The sequence below is a fragment of the Coregonus lavaretus genome (assembly GCF_964263955.1).
Source record: "Coregonus lavaretus genome assembly, chromosome: 2".
Taxonomy (NCBI): domain Eukaryota; kingdom Metazoa; phylum Chordata; class Actinopteri; order Salmoniformes; family Salmonidae; genus Coregonus; species Coregonus lavaretus.
The window spans coordinates 31650457-31672155 of NC_139989.1; the positions used below are offsets into that span (position 1 = coordinate 31650457).

At 42.1% G+C, this 21699-nt stretch overlaps 2 protein-coding genes across 2 annotated transcripts; both read left to right on the top strand.

Annotated features, from left to right (window-relative positions):
- The first annotated feature begins 4078 nt into the window (after positions 1-4078).
- LOC311103146 (ferritin, middle subunit-like) lies at positions 4079-9167 on the top strand. Its single transcript, XM_084144695.1, has 4 exons — positions 4079-4374; positions 4817-4963; positions 8220-8345; positions 8680-9167. The coding sequence occupies exons 1-4, from the start codon at positions 4273-4275 to the stop codon at positions 8833-8835; spliced, it is 531 nt and encodes a 176-aa protein (XP_084000821.1). The 5' UTR covers positions 4079-4272; the 3' UTR covers positions 8836-9167.
- Positions 9168-16660: 7493 nt separating this feature from the next.
- Positions 16661-19107, top strand: LOC311103139 (ferritin, middle subunit-like). Its single transcript, XM_084144683.1, has 4 exons — positions 16661-16989; positions 17233-17379; positions 18144-18269; positions 18606-19107. Exons 1-4 carry the CDS (start codon positions 16888-16890, stop codon positions 18759-18761), a joined length of 531 nt encoding a protein of 176 aa, XP_084000809.1. The 5' UTR covers positions 16661-16887; the 3' UTR covers positions 18762-19107.
- The last annotated feature ends 2592 nt before the right edge of the window (positions 19108-21699 follow it).

Genomic DNA, 21699 nt, shown 5'->3' on the forward strand with positions numbered 1-21699 from the left:
ACTTACAAAGGCATTTTTCAACAAATAGCTGTGAATGGTTGTGAATTTGAGGGAAAATACAACAACCTTCCTGAAAATGTTGTCAATATAGTCAATCAGAACTCAAATACCAATATTTTTTCTGTATTACTTTAAACTGTTGGTCTAACTATAACAGTTCAGAAAGTCAACACCAAACCCCTTGTTTAAAACCATTTAAATGTCAAAACCCATTATTCTATTTATGTTCCCTTCACCATGTTTGGGTAGTACATGGTCTTCAAATTACTCATTTGATTATATATATTAGTATTTTCTCCCTCTTTATTGAGATATAAAGTTATGAATGAGATAGAGGAATACAGGGTTTGAATCCATGCCGCAAAGGGCCATGTGTGGTCCAGAGTCAGCAGCATTACTACTAGACCAGACTATGGCACAGAATTAATAATGTCTAATACTCAGTTAACTTAAAAGGAGTCGAGGCAATCAAAGTCAAGAAACTACTGACGTGGTTACACAATTTAATTGCAGTATCAATTCATTAAAAAGTATACACTACCGTTCTTAAGTTTGGGGTCACTTAGAAATGTCCTTGTTTTCGAAAGAAAAGCCATTTTGTTGTCCATTAAAATAACATCAAATTGATCAGAAATACAGTGTAGACATTGTTAATGTTGTAAATGGCTATTGTAGTGGAAATGGCTGATTTTTAATGGAACATCTACATAGGCGTACAGAGGCCAATTATCAGCAACCATCAGTCCTGTGTTCCAATGGCACGTTGTGTTTGCTAATCCAAGTTTATCATTTTAAAAGGCAAATTGATCATTAGAAAACCCTTTTGCAATTATGTTAGCACAGCTGAAAACTGTTGTACTGATTAAAGAAGCAATAAAACTGGCCTTCTTGAGTATCTGGAGCATCAGCAATTGTGGGTTCGATTACAGGCTCAAAATGGCCAGAAATAAATAACTTTCTTCTGAAACTCATCAGTCTATTCTTGTTCTGAGAAATGAAGGCTATTCTATGTGAGAAATTGCCAAGAAACTGAAGATCTTGTACAACGCTGTGTACTACTCCCTTCACAGAACAGCGCAAACTGGCTCTAACCAGAATAGAAAGAGGAGTGGGAGGCCCCGGTGCACAACTGAGCAAGAGGACAAATACATTAGAGTGTCTAGTTTGAGAAACAGGCGCCTCACAGGTCCTCAACTGGCAGCTTCATTAAATAGTACCCGCAAAACACCAGTCTCAACGTCAACAGTGAAGAGGCGACTCCGGGATGCTGACCTTCTAGTCAGAGTTGCAAAGAAAAAGCCATATCTCAGACTGCCCATCTTAATCTTTTATTTTTATTGGCCAGTCTGAGATATGGCTTTTTCTTTGCAACTCTGCCTAGGTCAGCATCCCGGAGTCGCCGCTTCACTGTTGATACAAATCGAGGCAATGGTGTGTGTTAGGACCATACGGACGCCTCCGAGAAAAAAAGAGAGAGAAAAAAAAAGTATATATATATATGTCCCTCCCACTTCTAAAACCAAAGTTGAACCCCTGGGAATAATAGTGGGAGGGAGCAATAGGAAGAGACGGGGAGGGCGAAAGAGTACAGACTAAAAACACTGTGTCACCCTTCAGAACTTCAATAGAAAAAGTTATGTAATGGTTAACCATTTACAGTATTACTTACTGTGTATAACTTTGTGCGGCTGGTCACATGATGGACCTGGTCCTGACTTTAACAACGTAACACATGTTCCTGGGGTTGAACATTACAGAAAAGATTTGCATAAAACAATTTTGACAATTCGTTGTAAGATGCAATTTTAATGCTATGTTTGCCCTTCTGCTAAAACAAGGTCACTTAGAACAACCTGGACTCAGGGGTAGACGTAACATAGTAAAAGTAAATCTGGGATACTTTAATTTGTTTGTGGATGTCCATCATCCATTTCATATGATATGTTAGGAATTGCAATTCGTACAATATGTTACGAATTACAATTTGTACAATATGTTAGGAATTTGCTAAACATATGATATGTTACACACACACACAAGGTGGGGACTAGACTGATTCGTGTCTCCCGAGTGGCGCAGTGGTCTAAGGCCCTGCATCGCAGTGTTAGCTGTGCCACTAGAGATCCTGGTTCGACCGGGCCGCGACCGGGAGACCCATGGGGCGGCGCACAATTGGTCCAGGGTAGGGGAGGGAATGCTAAAGTTGTATGTGATGAGTTTCAAACAAGCAACCTTTGGGATGCTAGACGTTCGCGTTATATGCTCACCCAAACTTATCCTTTAAGCATGACACATCATTTAGTCCGAAAAAAGGAATGCCAAGTATGTCACAGACCTTTTGTAACATCGGTTTATATCGTCAACTGTCACTCCCAACAGTCTGAAGAGGCTTTGTCTCATTGTCTCCAAAACTTTGTTTGCGCTCATAATGAAGACATTACACTATAAAATGAGGTTCAGTCTAGAACAGTTGATCAAATTAACAGAGAGCAGTGCACACACTTCAAGGGCTATCTATGTTGAATGACCCTTACCCCCATCTGAAGCAGCTTTATAATTGTGCAACAAACAATGAACCTAGATAGAAGCAATGACAAACTGATAGAAGCCACTTGTTTGAATCCATTCCATTTACTCCATTTCAACCATTCCAATGAGCCCAACCTCCCACCAGCCTCCACTGGTATAAATGTATCAAGCCTGTTGTCAGAATAGAATCTTCCCTGTCCATGTAATGTTATTCAATGTGATCTAAAAGGCAAAACTGGTCCTAAATCAGCACTCTTACGCCGAGACGCTTGATGCATACTGCCCCAGAAGACCTAGTTCTTATGAATCCCAATGATGTTGCAACTACATGGCTGTATTGAGCAATAACCCAGCACCGTGAAAGCACCCTGTCAGCAGTTGTGGAAGATCAGGTCATGTGAACTGAAGTTGTTAGGAAGGTTACTTTATTACTGTAGTCTTTGATTTTCATTAGCTGTAAAACGGTTTCCACTTCACAGTTTTAGCTTAATAACCTGTGTATGGTTAGATGTAGCTACTGATTTTGTGTAGTTATTTCTAGGCTAATGTGAGCAACTTTGATAGACCATTTGTCAACTACAATATGTCATTTGAAACCAAAAGGTGTATCATCAAATACCATTTCTACAAAAGCCAACATTTCTGTCTCTGTCCACTTACTCTATTCCCATACATCATACTGCAAATTGAATTGATGTTTTTAAAAAAGTGTGATAAACCCTGCAGTTTTTCTTTTGACTGCATTCTGGAAAAGGAAAATAATTAGGCTACATATGCTATTGAAACATGTGCTCTTAGAGAATGAAACAGAAGTTAACAGAACTGCGTCAAAAAGTTCAATTCCTTTTATAGCCTAAATAAAATGTAGACCTACGATATTTCTCAATTAGCCTATTATTAGACTGAATGTTAAAATTCTTCTCACGATATAATACACAGACATTTTGCAAAAATAGCCGCTGTAGTTAGACCTGCACTGTAGCATTGCTTTTGGTTGATACTACTGTTTTAGACGTTACCAATAAAATGTTACTTTGTAATAAATATTGATTTCTTCAGGCTGAGATGAAGAGGTCGAAGCGAGACGATTTACTCCGCCCAAAATCTGTCCGCGTGATATAAACCCATTTTTGTGTGGAGGTATATAAGATAGTGTCGAATTACCTGAGGATTTTGATTAGAAGTTTCGTAAAGTTTAGGCTTTTACAAATGTACTGATATATGTGGATGAACGTGGCATTCCGGCAACTTTGTTCGTGTTGTTCACACGCGTACCTGCCCTCTCATTGGCTAGAATGGTCCCACCTGATATTGCCTGTCTTCAATCATTGAGCACATGTATTTCCATTGTTAGAGCAGTCACTCGGCTATCTTGTCAATATAATAAATAATCTTTGCCTTAGGTCATGCGTATGAGAGATCGTCATCAAATGATCCGCCTAGTTCCTTTTGAAATTCTAAACGTGATTGGCTGCGCTCTGTGAGGCTCGATTTCACTGACGCGGTTCGTTTGGAACAATAAATAGAGCGAACAAGGCTTCTTCACCTCCACAATTCTGGGAAGACAGATGAAGAAGTTCTTGCTTCAACAGTGATTGAACGGAACTCTTCTGCCTTCGTCCCGCACTATATACCATTCTGGATTGATAACGTAACACTTGCTTGAACTCTAATAGCAACATAGTCTAAGAAACTCTATTTTTGTACCGTTCATTTTTATATAAAAGAAGAAAATCTGCCAAAATGGAGTCTCAGGTCCGTCAGAACTATCACCGCGACAGCGAAGCTGCTATCAACCGGATGATCAACATGGAGATGTTTGCCTCTTACACTTACACTTCAATGGTAAGGAGACTACAATAGTCTACCAAGAGGACCATTTTGTTGATCTACCTGTGTATTATTATGCCTGGGCCTAAATGCCATTATTTTTTTTGTATTCTACCCCCTCTTTCTCCCCAATTTCGTGACTTTTCTGTAGGCCTAGGCAATTAATAGCCAAGAACCTCAACTCCGTGAAGTACATCTTTGAGTTTTACTTGGCTAGGCTATTAAGAGCCTTCAGGCGTTCAAATGACGCTGGGACTCTATCCTACCTAGGACAGAGGGCGTAACATCTCCTTGACCGGTTAATTGGCTGGTTACAAAGTAGACTAAGGACTAGACTAGACTGATTCATGCCTTTGTCATCAAGCTTAGTTGCCACAACAAGAACAGAATGCTGAGTCATGTTTAGTATGTTTTTCTTGTTTTTTTTAACCACACTGTTTTATGTTTATCCACCCAGGCTTTCTATTTCTCCCGTGACGATGTGGCTCTGCCTGGCTTCGCGCATTTCTTCAAGGAGAATAGTGACGAGGAGCGCGAGCACGCCGACAAGCTGCTTTCCTTCCAGAACAAAAGAGGTGGACGCATTTTCCTCCAGGACATCAAGGTGGGGCCCCTGAGCGTCGAAAACACACATTTACATAGACGAGGGTTTTCAGTTGAAAAGGTTATACAGGGACCCAAATGGTTCCTCTATAGCAGGGGTGTCAAACTCATTTTAGCTCAGGGGCCACATGGAGGAAAATCTATTCCCAAGTGGGCCGGACCGGAAAAATCATGGTGTGTGTATATATATATATATATATATATATATATATATATATATATATATATATATATATATATATATATATCTTTAAAAAAACAACTTCAGATTGTTTTCTTTGTTTTAATACGATCAACATACAACATAAAGCTGGAGCCTGAGGACAGTGTGTCCAAAATAGTACAAGCACAACATCACTATTAATCATAAAACACGTCAAGTTTATTTGAAAATTCTAAAGAAAAAGAACACACAAACACACAATGCCTCAGTGATTAACAGAACTGTTTCACAGATCACAGAACTATATCAGGGTGTCATTTCTCAGGCAGAAATGTAGATAAAAATAATGAAATCCTGTTCCCCAAACAAGTGCAAGAACCACAGAGTCAAGAATAGGTTAAATATACAAATAAAATCAATTAAAAACAATAGCACATCAACATAAAAACATATAAACATAAATCTGAAAGCGTTGCTCAAACTCCCGTAACAGTCCCGTTATTTTATCTTTGAACCGCTTCATGTCTGCCACATGTTGGGTCGCGCACACATTTTTCAGACAGGGGAAGTGAGCTGCATCACCACCGGCAAGTTGCGTCTCCCACAATGACAGCTTCAACTTGAAAGAACGTATGCTGTCATAATACTGCGTGACAACTTTGTTGCGCCCTTGCAGCTGTTTGTTCAAGTTATTCAGGTGCTCTGTAACATCCACCATAAATGCAAGGTCCTGCATCCATTCTGCGGAATGAAATTCTAACACTGGTTTGCCCTTTTCTTCCATGAACTGTTCAATTTCTTCTCGTAAATCAAAGAAACGCCTCAGCACAGCACCTCGGCTTAACCATCTTACCTCAGTGTGGTATGGCAGGCCATAGATGTGGTCTTTCTCTCTGAGAAGGCTGTCAAACTGACGGTGATTCTGGATCGGATGAAATTAACAGTTTGGATGACCACCTTCATGACGTTATCCATCTTTAATGACTTGCAACACAAAGCCTCCTGGTGCAAAATACAGTGAAAAGTCAAAAAATCACGTCCTCCATTTGCAGATTGCACTTTCTCTCTGAACTTTGTCACAACGCCTGCTTTTTTCCCGATCATTGAGGGCGCACCATCTGTAGCCAGGCTGACAGCGCGGGACCAGTCCACTCCGACCCTGTCCAGCGCGCCGACGAGTGCGGTAAAAATATCAGCTGCTGTCGTTGTATCTGTCATCGGCACCAACTCCACGAACTCCTCGGTGACGGTCAATGTGTCATCAACTCCGCGGATGAAAATGGCCAGTTGTGCAACATCTGTAATGTCCGTGCTTTCATCAATTGCAACTGAAAACGCAATAAATGACTTTACTTTTTGCTTCAACTGGCTGTCCAAATCCACTGAAAGATCGGAAATCCTGTCTGCAACTGTGTTTCTTGTCAGGCTGATATTTGCAAAAGCCTGCCGCTTTTCAGGGCACACAATCTCCGCTGCCTTCATCATGCATGTTTTTACAAATTCACCCTCACTAAATGGTTTTGAAGCCACTGCGATTTCATTAGCAATGAGGTAGCTAGCTTTCACTGATGTCTCGGCTGTGAGTAAACACAGACTGCTGTTTCTTCAGACCTGCCAACAGTTCATTCACCTTCTCTCATCTCCGCTGTCCTTGAAAGTTTTCATATTTGTCGGCATGAAGACTCCCATAGTGGCGACGAAGGTTATATTCTTTTAGCACTGCAACATGCTCTGAACACACCAAACATACAGCTTTCCCATTCAATTCCGGGAATAAATAGGATTACCATTTTTCTTGGAACACTCTGCACTCTGCGTCCACTTTTCTCTTTTTTGACAGAGACATATTGGGGCAATGAGGGTGCCAAAGCGCATAATGTTAAAAGTAGAAGCCGTAATAAATATCGCGGGCAAAACAAAGTAGCTCATTGGCTGCACGTGCTTGACCTACTTGCTCTGCCCCGGTATAAACAGTTTGCTTGCTTAACACAATTGCGCCATCCAGTGGATGCAATTGGAACAGCAGTATATTTTATTGAAAAATTGCAGCGCATTTTTATACTTTACAAAATTATTAAAACGTTTTATTTTTATTTTTTAATCATCTCGTGGGCCGGATTAAACCCGTTTGCGGGCCTGATCCGGCCCGCGGGCCGGACGTTTGACACCCCTGCTCTATAGGGACAAGCCGAATAACCCTTTATGATTCTAGATGGAACCTTTTTTCTAAACTGTAGACTTCAAGTATGGGAGTTGTTTTGAATGAGTAGTCATTAATGCTGAGTTAGTTCATTGAAAGGTACGCCCTATGTGACTGACCTGGTATTAGAGCAAGGTGGCCAAAGGAGATGTCCTGACTGCGTAGGCCTATGAGTACAGGGATTTTTCTGCCATTGAAATCATTGGGTGGGCTGCCTAGTCCAAACAGTAGGGGGAAAAAATATGGATTGTATTTTAAGATGTATATTTCTAGAATGGAAAAACGCTTTTAGTATAAACTAAAACCCGATATACATTTTCTCTCTGCTGCATGGCAAAATGTGTAGAATTGCAGGACATTGGCTTTAAAACTGCAAAGATTTCTCTACTCCATGGAGGAAATTGCCTTAAGTGTCTCTACAGTGCCAAGTTGATCTAGAGAACCTGGAGTAGTCCTGAACACACTGCCTCTATAACCACTGAACTGAAAAAGCGTGAGGGGTGTAACTCAACTCACACTATCCAAACGTTAATAAATTGATATGCAATTTAGCAGACGCTTTTTTCCAAATCGATTTAGCCATGTGTGCATATAATTTACATATAGGTTGCCCCAGCAGGAAGTGAACCATGACCTTTGGCATTGCAAGCGCCATGCTCTACCGACTGAGCCACACAGGACCTATGATATGTGCTTCATAAACTAAAGCATATGTGGTTGTTTGTAGTGACTGTTAAATTGACCCCATCTTGACTTTTTGCTGAATTGTTTCCAGTTTGTTTTATCAACCTATGTGCCAGATATACTGGCTAACTGTGGTGACTGTTAGTAGGTATGCATAGGAACGTCTGCTAATAGTCTCTAACCCTCCTGTGTTCCCTCTGTCCTGTGTAGAAGCCAGATCGTGACGAGTGGGGCAATGGGCTGGAGGCCATGCAGTGTGCTCTGCAGCTGGAGAAGAACGTCAACCAGGCCCTGCTGGACCTGCACAAGATTGCCTCTGACAAGGTCGACCCCCATGTAAGTAATGTCCCCCTTGTTAATGTGGAACTATACGTCACATGTATACATCACATAGAATACAGCCACTGTACTGTCCCAGGAGCTGATCAGGTTGTTGTAGCTCTGCTCACCAATGAAGCCTGCCTCTTCACACAAACACAATAGCCCACAGATGTACAAGAATGCACACTATACAAAAAGATGCAGCCAATGCATAATTTGGACCGCTCCAAACACCTCATTGAGTTAGTTATCTAACCGTATGTCATTACCACCAGGCTCTTGTGTGTAACTGCATCTACAATAGTGTCTGTAGTTATTCTCTTGTCTCACCTATGTTTTCCTTCTTTAGCTGTGTGACTTCCTGGAGTCCCACTACCTGAATGAGCAGGTGGAGGCCATTAAGAAGCTGGGCGACCACGTCACCAACCTCACCAAGATGGATGCTGTCAACAACAAGATGGCCGAGTACCTGTTTGACAAGCACACCCTGGGAGGCCAGAGCTAAACCATGTCCAGGCTACAGCCTCCAGCCTCAGACCAGGACTGGACTCCTGGCTTTTCTGCTCTATTCTGCTGGTTTTGCATCTGTAAGGAGGGGAGAGTTTTGAACTGGTACAGCGCAATGCACAACTGCTGTAATGTTGACAAGTTTGTAAAAAGATCACAAGTTGTTGTTTCTAAATGTTGCCAGCTGTAGTAATGGATGTTCGTCTATTCAGGTGCTTTGAGCTGTCTTACTGAATTTCAATACCTAAAACAAGGGTCCTCTTCACTAGGTGTAACTGGTCATTTTCAATCTGCACAGAATCTGAATAATAAAACCTTTTTTGAGCTGGATTCACTGTTTGTTACTATATGGGACTATATATCAATCACATGGGACCAACACTACATGTTGAATTTATATATTTTTGTTCAGTGTACATGAGCCCAAAGCCCACCATCTTTCATTTCTCTGTAGAAATGATAAATACTGACAATTGTAGGCCTACTATGGTGACTGAGGGTCATAATAGGAAAAGGTTGACATGAGGTTTATAAGGGCTTTTACCATATCTTGTAATAGTGCCATGTCTATTCAGGTCCCATAAAACAACTAAACTCTAGGCCTGTAACAGTGAAATGGGTAACTACAGTCGATTTAGCCTGAGCATTTTAAAAGTATCTCATTAGATGGCCTAGAGGTCATTCAAACCTGTGTAAATCTACTAGCAAGCGGTTATTACGCACAGGTTGTCCCAGGGTTACCGGTTGATGGGGACAATATTTGTGTTCTGAATATATTTCTTAACTGACATGCTACTGCTTATTTTAATTAATACTTGAGTAGTCTACTCTTCACGTTATATTCCATATTCTGAGCCATATGCCTATCCAAGTCTTGATGCATTAGGAGCTTAGGGACTGTGTTATTTGAGGGATACCTGGAGAAAAATGGATGGCCCTCACTTAAGCAAAATATATTTTTACTCAACCCTCCCTGAATGCTTGAAAAAACAAGTGACCCTATATCCAAAATAATAAAAACAAAGTGGATAGCAGAGAACATGCCTACCCTCACTCCTAGGACAGACCAGAGCCTTTAGATATGCAGTTTTAGAAACTGTTCTTTGCCATGTAGGCTAATGCTTACAAAACAAAGTAGCCAGAAGGTTCTCGATTCACATTCCACTGCTGACAAGGGTAGGGGTGAAAAGATCTCCATTATAATAAAAGCACTGCATTAATCTATCTTATTTACGGTCCAGGAAAAGAAATCGCTATTTCATGCCATTCTACATTTTTACACTTTTGTCATTTAGCAGACGCTCTCATCCAGAGCGACTTACAGTTAGTGAGTGCATACATTTTTTTTTTCATACTGGCCCCCCATGGGAATCAAGCCCACAACCCTGGCGTTGCAAGCGCCATGCTCTACCAACTGAGCTACACGGGGCCAATATTCTACAATATTCGACACCTTTTGCAGCAATTACAGCTGCAAGTCTCTTGGGGTATGTCTCTATAAGCTTGGCACATCTAGCCACTGGGATTCTTGCCCATTCTTCAAGGCAAAACTGCTCCAGCTCCTTCAAGTTGGATGGGTTCTGCTGGTGTACAGCAATCTTTAAGTCTTACCACAGATTCTCAATTCGATTGAGGTCTGGGCTTTGACTAGGCCATTCCAAGACATTTAAATGTTTCCCCTTAAACCACTCAAGTGTTGCTTTAGCAGTATGCTTAGGGTTATTGTCCTGGAAGGTGAACCTCAGTCTCAAATCTCTGGAAGACTGAAACAGGTTTCCCTCAAGAATTTCCCTGTATTTAGCGCCATCCATCATTCCTTCAATTCTGACCAGTTTCCCAGTCCCTGCCGATGAAAAACATCCCCAAGCATGATGCTGCCACCACCATGCTTCACTGTGGGGATGGTGTTCTCGGGGTAATGAGGTGTTGGGTTTGCACCAGACATAGCGTTTTCCTTGATGGCCAGAAAGCTCAATTTTAGTCTCATCTGACCAGAGTACCTTCTTCCATATGTTTGGGGAGTCTCCCACATGCCTTTTGGCGAACACCAAACGTGTTTGCTTATTTTTTTCTTTAAGCAATGGCTTTTTTCTGGCCACTCTTCCGTAAAGCCCAGCTCTGTGGAGTGTATGGCTTAAAGTGGTCCTATGGACAGATACACCAATCTCCGCTGTGGAGCTTTGCAGCTCCTTCAGGGTTATCTTTGGTCTCTTTGTTGCCTCTCTGATTAATGCCCTCCTTCCCTGGTCCGTGAGTTTTGGTGGCGGCCCTGTCTTGGCAGGTTTGTTGTGGTGCCATATTCTTTCCATTTTTTAATAATGGTGCTCTGTGGGATGTTCAAAGTTTCAGATATTTTTTTATAACCCAACCCTCATCTGTACTTCTCCACAACTTTGTCCCTGACCTGTTTGGAGAGCTCCTTCGTCTTCATGGTGCAACTTGCTTGGTGGTGCCCCTTGCTTAGTGGTGTTGCAGACTCTGGGGCCTTTCAGAACAGGTGTATATATACTGAGATCATGTGACAGATCATGTGACACTTAGATTGCACACAGGTGGAGTTTATTTAACTAATTATGTGACTTCTGAAGGTAATTGGTTGCACCAGATCTTATTTAGGGGCTTCATAGCAAAGGGGGTGAATATATATGCACACACCACTTTTCCATTATTTACTTTTTAGAATTTTATGAAACAAGTTATTTTTTTCATTTCACTTCACCAATTTGGACTATTTTGTGTATGTCCATTACATGAAATCCAAATAAAAATCCATTTAAATTACAGGTTGTAATGCAACAAAATAGGAAAAACGCCAAGGGGGGTGAATACTTTTGCAAGGCACTGTATGTATTTATTTCCACATTGAAGCCATGCAATTACTTAGAAGAATGTTGACTGAAAACAGGTTCAAGTTAACATATTTAGCAAAGATGGGATGGGTCTACATTTTATTTAATTTCTGTAAGCTGTTTAACAAACTATACTGAACAAAAATAGAAACGCAACATGCAACAATTTAAAAGATTTAACTGAGGAAATCAATCAATTAAAATAAATTCATTAAGCGCTAATCTATGGATTTCACATGACTGGGAATACAGATATGCATCTGTTGGTCACAGATACTTTTAACAAATGGGCCTCACAATGGGCAACAAGATCTCGTCACGGTATTTTTGTGCATTAAAATTGTTATCGATAAAATGCAATCGCGTTCGTTGTCCGTAGCTTATGCCTGCCCAATACCATAACACTTCCGCCATTATGGGGCACTCTGTTCACAACACTGACATCAACAAACTGCTCGCACACAATGCCATGCACATGGTCTGCGGTTGTGAGGCCGGTTGGACGTACTGCCAAATTCTCTAAAACAACGTTGGAGGCAGCTTATGGTAGAGAAATGAACATTCAATTCTCTGGCAATAGCTCTGGTGGACATTCCTGCAGTCAGCATGCCAATTGCCCGCTCCCTCAAAACTTGAGACATCTGTGGCATTGTATTGTGTGACAAAACTGCACATTTTAGAGTGGCCTTTTATCATGGCCAGCACAAGGTGCACCTGTGTAATGAACATAGTAAAACAAACAGGAGGTTATGACAGGAATAAGAGTGGGAAGGAGGGAGAGAAATAGGGAGAGGGGGGAAAAGTAAAGACTAAAAACGTTGTGTCACCCTTCAGAACTAAAATAGAAAGAGTTTTGTAATGGTTAATAATTTACTGTATTGGTATCACTTCTGTTTATAACTCTGTGCGGCTGGTCACATGATGGACCCGGTTGTGACTTTAACAACAACACAGGTCCCCAGGGTTTTAATGCTATGTTTGCCCTTCTGCTAAAACAAGGTCACTTTGAATGAGTGAGGGTTGCTGCTGACTAACAACAGTTCATAAGGGTTGCTGCTGACTAAAAACAGTTGAGATTACAGAAATGACAGGGACATTTGTCCTTTTGTGATACTATGAAAATGACTCTCAAAATCCTCCTGATCTGAACCATGGATTACAGTCTTTCCTGGCCCATAGACTAAGCCTACTGTCAGGGTAAGGATTTATATCTAGGCCTATATGCTTGACTTTTCGCAAGAAAAGGAATGCCAAGTATGTCACAGCCGTTTTGTAACACAGGTTTAAGCATACGTCTACTGTCACTCCCAACAGTCAGAAGAGGCTTTGTCTCATTGTCTCCAAAACTTTGTTTGCACTCATAATGAAAACATAAAGTGAGGTTCAGTCTAGAATACTTTGTCAAACAAAGAGCACACACTTCAAGGGATATCTATGTTCAAAGACCCTTACCCCATTTGAAGCAGCTTTATCATTTTTCAACAAACAATACACCTAGATAGTAGTGCCTGATAGATAGAGCCTGTTTTGGGTTACATACTAGGAAAAGAGGGGTTCTGTTCTCAAACAATTGGAGTAGAGTTGCTACCTTATATACTAGGCCAGGACAGACCAGGGGCTGTATAACATTTAGCAAGCCTGTTGTCAGAGTAGGAGTGCTGATCTAGGATCAGATCCTCCCTGTCCACGTACTCTTGGGTACATTACCTGTAAAAAATATAAGGCAATGTTTATACACTGCTCAAAAAAATAAAGGGAACACTAAAATAACACATCCTAGATCTGAATGAATGAAATAATCTTATTAAAAACTTTACATAGTTGAATGTGCTGACAACAAAATCACACAAAAATGATCAATGGAAATCAAATGTATCAATCCATGGAGGTCTGGATTTGGAGTCACCCTCAAAATTAAAGTGGAAAACCACACTACAGGCTGATCCAACTTTGATGTAATGTCCTTAAAACAAGTCAAAATGAGGCTCAGTAGTGTGTGTGGCCTCCACGTGCCTGTATTACCTCCCTACAACGCCTGGGCATGCTCCTGATGAGGTGGCGGATGGTCTCCTGAGGGATCTCCTCCCAGACCTGGACTAAAGCATCCGCCAACTCCTGGACAGTCTGTGGTGCAACGTGGCATTGGTGGATGGAGCGAGACATGATGTCCCAGATGTGCTCAATTGGATTCAGGTCTGGGGAACGGGCGGGCCAGTCCATAGCATCAATGCCTTCCTCTTGCAGGAACTGCTGACACACTCCAGCCACATGAGGTCTAGCATTGTCTTGCATTAGGAGGAACCCAGGGCCAACCACACCAGCATATGGTCTCACAAGGGGTCTGAGGATCTCATCTCGGTACCTAATGGCAGTCAGGCTACCTCTGGCGAGCACATGGAGGGCTGTGCGGCCCCCCAAAGAAATGCCACCCCACACCATGACTGACCCACCGCCAAACCGGTCATGCTGGAGGATGTTGCAAGCAGCAGAACGTTCTCCACGGCGTCTCCAGACTCTGTCACGTCTGTCACGTGCTCAGTGTGAACCTGCTTTCATCTGTGAAGAGCACAGGGCGCCAGTGGCGAATTTGCCAATTTTGGTGTTCTCTGGCAAATGCCAAACGTCCTGCACGGTGTTGGGCTGTAAGCACAACCCCCACCTGTGGACGTCGGGCCCTCATACCACCCTCATGGAGTCTGTTTCTGACCGTTTGAGCAGACACATGCACATTTGTGGCCTGCTGGAGGTCATTTTGCAGGGCTCTGGCAGTGCTCCTCCTGCTCCTCCTTGCACAAAGGCGGAGGTAGCAGTCCTGCTGCTGGGTTGTTGCCCTCCTACGGCCTCCTCCACGTCTCCTGATGTACTGGCCTGTCTCCTGGTAGCGCCTCCATGCTCTGGACACTACGCTGACAGACACAGCAAACCTTCTTGCCACAGCTCGCATTGATGTGCCATCCTGGATGAGCTGCACTACCTGAGCCACTTGTGTGGGTTGTAGACTCCGTCTCATGCTACCACTAGAGTGAAAGCACCGCCAGCATTCAAAAGTGACCAAAACATCAGCCAGGAAGCATAGGAACTGAGAAGTGGTCTGTGGTCACCACCTGCAAAACCAGTCCTTTATTGGGGGTGTCTTGTTAATTGCCTATAATTTCCACCTGTTGTCTATTACATTTGCACAACAGCATGTGAAATGTATTGTCAATCAGTGTTGCTTCCTAAGTGGACAGTTTGATTTCACAGAAGTGTGATTGACTTGGAGTTACATTGTGTTGTTTAAGTGTTCCCTTTATTTTTTTGAGCAGTGTATGATGCCATTTCAAACAGCCCCTTATTTAACACATTTGTGCAGTTATACACTTTTTATACATATCAGTGGGTAACTGGCAAATTGGGAGGGGTGGGAGCAGGGGGGTGTTGTTAAACCATGGGGGCTGTTTGCATCAAATTAGGGAGATATTAAACAATGGAATGTTAATGAATTTACCTGCAAAAAAAAGCAGAGAACCATTCACACAGACCTGATACCTGTATTTTGGTTACAGGGTCTGTGAAAATGCAGGAATCATGACTAGGTCTTTAGGTGGGTTATATTTTTCCTTGTTTTTTTACCACCTATCCCTTTCACAAAAAATCTGGCAAAAAGGAGCAGGCATGGTCAATTAGTGGGACGCGGTTTATGAATGAAAGGGATATTATTCAATAAGATCTAAAAGGCAAAACTGATCCTAAATCAGCAATCTTACTCTGAGACGCTTGATGCATACTGCCCCAGAAGATCTAGTTCTTATGAATCCCAATGATGTTGCAACTACATGGATGTATTGAGCAATGACCCAGCACCCTGAAAGCACCCTGTCAGCAGTTATGGAAAATCAGGTCATGTGAACTGAGGTTGTTAGGAAGGTTACCTTATTACTGTGGTCTGTTATTTCATTAGCTGATAACTGTTTTCCACTTCACAGTTTTAGCTTAATAACATGTCTATGGTTAGGTGTATGTAGCTACTGATTTTGTGTAGTTATTGGATGCTAATGTGATCAACTTTGATAAACCATTTGTCAACTACAATATGCCATTTCAAACCGAAAGGTGTATTGTCAAATAAAATGTATACAAAAGCCATCATATCTGTCCCTGTCCACGTACTGTATTCCCATACTTCATACTGCAAATTGAGTTTATATAAAAAAAAGTGTGATAAACCCAACAGTTTTTCTTTTGACTGCATTCTGAAAAAGGTAAATGATTAAGCTACATATGCTATTGAAACATGCGCTATTACAGAATTAAACAGAAGTTTCAGAACTGCGTCACAACCATAGAGGAGCAAGTTCAAGTCCTTTTATAGCCTAAATCTCCCGAGTGGCGCAGTGGTCTAAGGCACTGCATCGCAGTGCTAGCTGTGCCACTAGAGATCCTGGTTCGAATCCAGGCTCTGTCGTAGCCGGCCGCGACCGGGAGACCCATGGGGCGGCGCACAATTGGCCCAGCGTCGTCCAGGGTAGGGAATGGCCGGCAGGGATATAGCTCAGTTGGTAGAGCATGGCGTTTGCAACCCCAGGGTTGTGGGTTCGATTCCCACGGGGGGCTAGTAATAAAAAATAAAAAATAATAATGTAAGTCGCTCTGGATAAGAGCGTCTGCTAAATGACGTAAATGTAATGTAAATAAAACGTAGACCTAGGCTATTTCTCAATTAGCATATTATCCGAAATAATTGTCAAATTACTACAATTTTCTTCTAAGGATATAATACACACACATTTTGCAACAATAACAGCTGTATTTAAACTGTAGCACTGTTTTGTTTGATATTGTTTTAGATGTTACCAATAAAATGTTACTTTGCATTGATTTGCGTATGAGTGAGTGAGATCATCATCAAATGATCCGCCTATTTCCTGTTGAAATTCTAAACGTGATTGGCTGCGCTCTGTGAGGCTCGATTTCACTGACGCGCTCTGTTTGGAACAATAAATAGAGCGAACAAGACTTCTTCTATTTCACAACTCTGGGAAGACGCATCTAGAAGTTCTTGCTTCAACAGTGATTGAACGGAACTCTTCTGCCTTCGTCCCGCACTGTATAACATTCCAGATTTATAACTTAACACGTACTTGAACTGTAATAGCAAAATAGTCTAAGAAACTCTATTTTTGTACCGTTAAGTTTGATATAAAATAAGAAAATCTGCTAAAATGGAGTCTCAGGTCCGCCAGAACTACCACAGCGACTGCGAAGCTGCCATCAACCGGATGATCAACATGGAGATGTTTGCCTCTTACACCTACACTTCAATGGCAAGTAGACTGTAATTGGCTACCAAGAGGACCATTTTCTTGCTCTACGCAGTATTGTGTATTATGCATGGGTCTAAATGTCATTATTTTATTCTGACTGTTTTCTGTAGGCAATAGCCAAATAAAACGGAACTCTGAAGTACACCCTTACGGGAAAAAATGGCATTGCAATACTGCTAGAACGGAATACTGAGTCATGTTTGGCATATTTTTCTAACCACACTGTTTTGTCTATCAACCTAGGCTTTCTATTTCTCCCGTGACGACGTGGCTCTGTCTGGCTTCGCTCATTTCTTCAAGGAGAACAGCGACGAGGAGCGCGAACACGCCGAAAAGCTACTCTCCTTCCAGAACAAGAGAGGTGGACGCATTTTCCTCCAGGACATCAAGGTGAGTGTCGAAACACAAATTTGCATTGTAGACTGTTAGAAGGGCAAAAAGGGTTCTTTAACTTCTCCTCCATAGACGAGGGTTGTCTGAAAATTTCTCTATGATAGAAAGAATCCTTTAAGAAGATCTGTTAAAGGGTTTACCAGGAACCAAATGGTTAATCTAGAATATATAGGGACAAGCTCTATGGCCCTCGATATAACTTTTTTCTAATACTGGAGACTTGACATTTTGGCGTCATTGTTTTGATTAGTATTCATGTTAATGCAGAGTTCATTGTAAGGCACGCCATATGTAGCTGCCCTGGTATTAGAGCAAGGTGCTCAGATGAGAAATGGCCTGACTGCTGCCTCCATAAACACTGAATTAAAACAGCCTGAGGGGTATAACTATCCAGACTCTGCCAATGTTAATAGACAGGCCTACTCCATTTAGGAGGTGCTTTTTTTCCAAATGCAACTTAGTCATGCGCGCATACATTTCACATATAGGTAGCCCCAGTAGGAAGTGAATCCATGACCTTTGGCGTTGAAAGTGCCATGCTCTACCGACTGAACCACACCGGATGATTTGTGCTTCATAAACTCAAACGTGGTTTTTTGTATTGACTGTTAACTTGACCCTATCTTGACTTTTTGCTTCATTGGTTCGTTTGTTTTAGCCTCTTATGTGCAAGATATACTGGCTAACTGTTGACTGTTAGTAGGTATGCATAGAAATCTCTGCTAGAAGTCCCTAAACTTTGTTCCCTCTGTCCTGAGTAGAAGCCAGATCGTGACGAGTGGGGCAATGGGCTGGAGGCCATGCAGTGTGCTCTGCAGCTGGAGAAGAACGTCAACCAGGCCCTGCTGGACCTGCACAAGATTGCCTCTGACAAGATTGACCCTCATGTAAGTAATGTCCCCCACGTTATGGTGGAACCACACACATTACATGTATACAACACATAGAATACAGCCACTGTACTGTCCCAGGAGCTGATCAGGTTGTTGTAGCTCTGCTAACGAATGAAGCCTGCCTCTTCACACAAACACAATAGCCCACAGATGTACAAGAATGCACACTATACAAAAAGATGCAGCTAATGCATAAATTGGACCGCTGCAAACACCTCATTGAGTTAGTTATCTAACCGTATGTCATTACCACCAGGCTCTTGTGTGTAACTGCATCTACAATAGTGTCTGTAGTTATTCTCTTGTCTCACCTATGTTTTCCTTCTTTAGCTGTGTGACTTCCTGGAGTCCCACTACCTGAATGAGCAGGTGGAGGCCATTAAGAAGCTGGGTGACTATGTCACCAACCTCACCAAGATGGATGCTGTCAACAACAAGATGGCCGAGTACCTGTTTGACAAGCACACCCTGGGAGGCCAGAGCTAAACCATGTCCAGGCTACAGCCTCCAGCCTTATACAAGGACTCCTGGTTTTTCTGCTCTATCCTGCTGCCTTTGCATCTATAAGGAGGAGAGTGTTGAAGTGGTACAGAGCAATACAGCTGTTCAATTTGACAACCCTGTACTAGGTTTGGGAGGCAAGGCATGTTGTGAAACAAATTAGTAAAAAGATCACAAAAGTATTGCTGTGGCGTAATGGATGTTGTCTCAGTTTATGCTGGTGCTTTTCTTACTGAGCAGCTCAATACCCAACACAAGGGTACTTTTCACTAAGTATAACTGGTCATTTTTATCTGCCCTGAATCTGAAGAATAAAACATTTTGAGCTTGATTGACTGTTTGTTTAATGCTAGCTAACTGTTGACTGTTAGTTGCCATGAGCCCAAAGCATACTTCATGAATTTTCTCTTCATATAAATAAATACTGACAATTGTAGGCCTACTACAGTGACTGAGGGTCATAATAATTGGGAAAGGTTGACATGAGGTTTATGGGACACTCTCTCTGATGACCACAGAACGGCGCCATTACATATCTTGTCACAGTGCGTTAAACGGGACCCATAAAACAACCGTTAACTAGGGTAACCACATTTACTAGATCACATAGTGGTCTGTGGAAACGTATGTTACGTGCATAATACAATTTGATAACCTATTTACATGATACCAGACATCCTTTGAAATTGGCGATCAATAACTTGGGCTCTTTACCCCAATCATTGGCTCCCCTCCCAGTCTAAAGCTGAACCATGACAATAGCACAGACTGACAAATGGCCTTTAAAGTAGTTCTCTTTCACAGCAATGGATAGTTTCCAGGCATTGCACGCGATAAATATTAGCCAAACCGATTGGGATGGAAAACTTAATTTGAGTGAAGTCGGGTTTTGGTGTTTAACATGCGTTTCAAGTGAGGGAGGGCAATGGCTTATAACGTGGATGATAAGTAGTTGGCAGAGCGAGATTAACGGACAGGGGAGGGAGAGAGGGGTGGTGCGCAGCACAACAGTTCTCTCCAACACGGAGTCCACAATTCATCGTTTTTAACAAAAGGAAGACTTTGGGTTTAAATTGGGGATTTCAATCGGGTGAGTTCTGTTGGTGTATGTTCGCGGCGTAGCCTATACTCCACTGCATTTTAAAAGTGTATAATTAGACGGCCTAGAGGTCATTCAAACCCTTGCTATGCTCGGTAAATCCGCTAGCGAGCGGTTATGGCGCATGGGAAGTCCAGGGTTACCGGTTGATGGGCACAATATTTGCCATATCTGATTATTATATTTCTTAAAACTAACATACGCTACTGCTTCTTTAAATGAATACTTGAGTAGCCTACCATTCACATTCTATTCCATATTCTGAGCCATAGGCCTATCCAAGCCTTTACGCATAAGATGCTTAGCCGTTCCACTGGTCCAAAGTTGGCGACACTTCTTTAATTGGATTGATAATGTATTTTTATCCCAGTTTACTTTCACTAGGTGAAAAACAACTCTGAACAATTATGTTACCGTAGCTACCTCAACTCTGATTTTTTGTCTGTGCATATGTCTAATGTCCACCCCCTCCCCCCTCCAAAGCTCCCTGCGTGCGTGACAACCTGGGGCTTATTTGGGGTTTTAATCAGTTTGGACGGGTACATTTGTGTCTTTTGCGATGTTTGCTTGATAAGCCGTTAAATCCTGTAGTTGTATCAGTTAGTGGGGGCAAAAGCACCAAATTAGAGGAGATGTACTGCTATAATATTGGATACAGTTTGCACCATGCATGCGCTGTGCACGAGGCAGGCTTGATGATGATGATGACAATGGTGATGATGAAGATGAGACAGTGCATTCCAGTCTCAGATGGTCAACTTCTATTTTATTTCACTGACTCGCACAATAGAGAGGGCCATACAGTCAGCCATAAACATCCTGGCCATAATGGAACTGTCTTTAGGTCACCACATAGCTACTAAGACTTGAACCCTCTCAAAATCCCACTGCCAGCTGTTCACCTCTCCAGTCATCTCGCTACCACAGCTAGTAGGCTACTCTGTCCTCAGTTTCCATGTTTGTACCTACTTGTTTTGCATTGTGTCTGGTCTGTGCTCCCATGGAGATATGACCCAAATCACCAATCCCAAAACTAGTCCCTCCCCCTGTAGTTAAAAGACAGCTGGATGGGTGTAGACAATAGCAGCGTCCCCTATACCAGCTGGCAGTAGCCTGGGGACCAGGTTACCTAAGGGCTAACCATATCCCTGATAGCCATCCAATTCTTTCAGGTCTGCAGAAAGGTGTCGGTAAATGCCTATAATTAGGGGTGAGGAATCAGTTTGGGATTGGGCATAGGATATTACCACCTATAACAGATGGCCCAGTATAGGCCTACTGCAGTGTTTCCCAATTCTGGTCCTGGGGACCCCAAGGGGTGCACATTTTTGTTTTTGCCCTAACACTGCATTCAAATAATCAACTCATAATCAAGCTTTGATTATTTGAATCAGGTCACTGTGTAGTGCTAGGGCAAAAACTAAAATGTGCACCTCATGGGGTCCAGGATTGGGAAACACTGGCCTACATGGTCTTCTTGGTCTCTAACCCACAAAACAGACAGGTGTGATGATGATGTGTGCCATGATTGTTTCCTACATACTCTTGTTGTTCAGGATCTAAACATAGAAGGCAGATGATGGTTCTTGGCAATCTGGTTACCCAACATTTTTTCCAGAGGAAGTCAGAAACATTTCAGATGGTCAAGGTCTCATTTTGTGATGGCCCCTCAATAATTTGGGTTGATGAACTCATGTTGGAAAGTGTTGGTCTAAGGTGAAAGTGGCACTCCATTCTCCTTTTCATATCATTTAACACCTGCGTTACTTGAAGTCCTACTCCAGTCTCCTTTTCAGCTAATTTATCATGCAATTTACTTTAAAA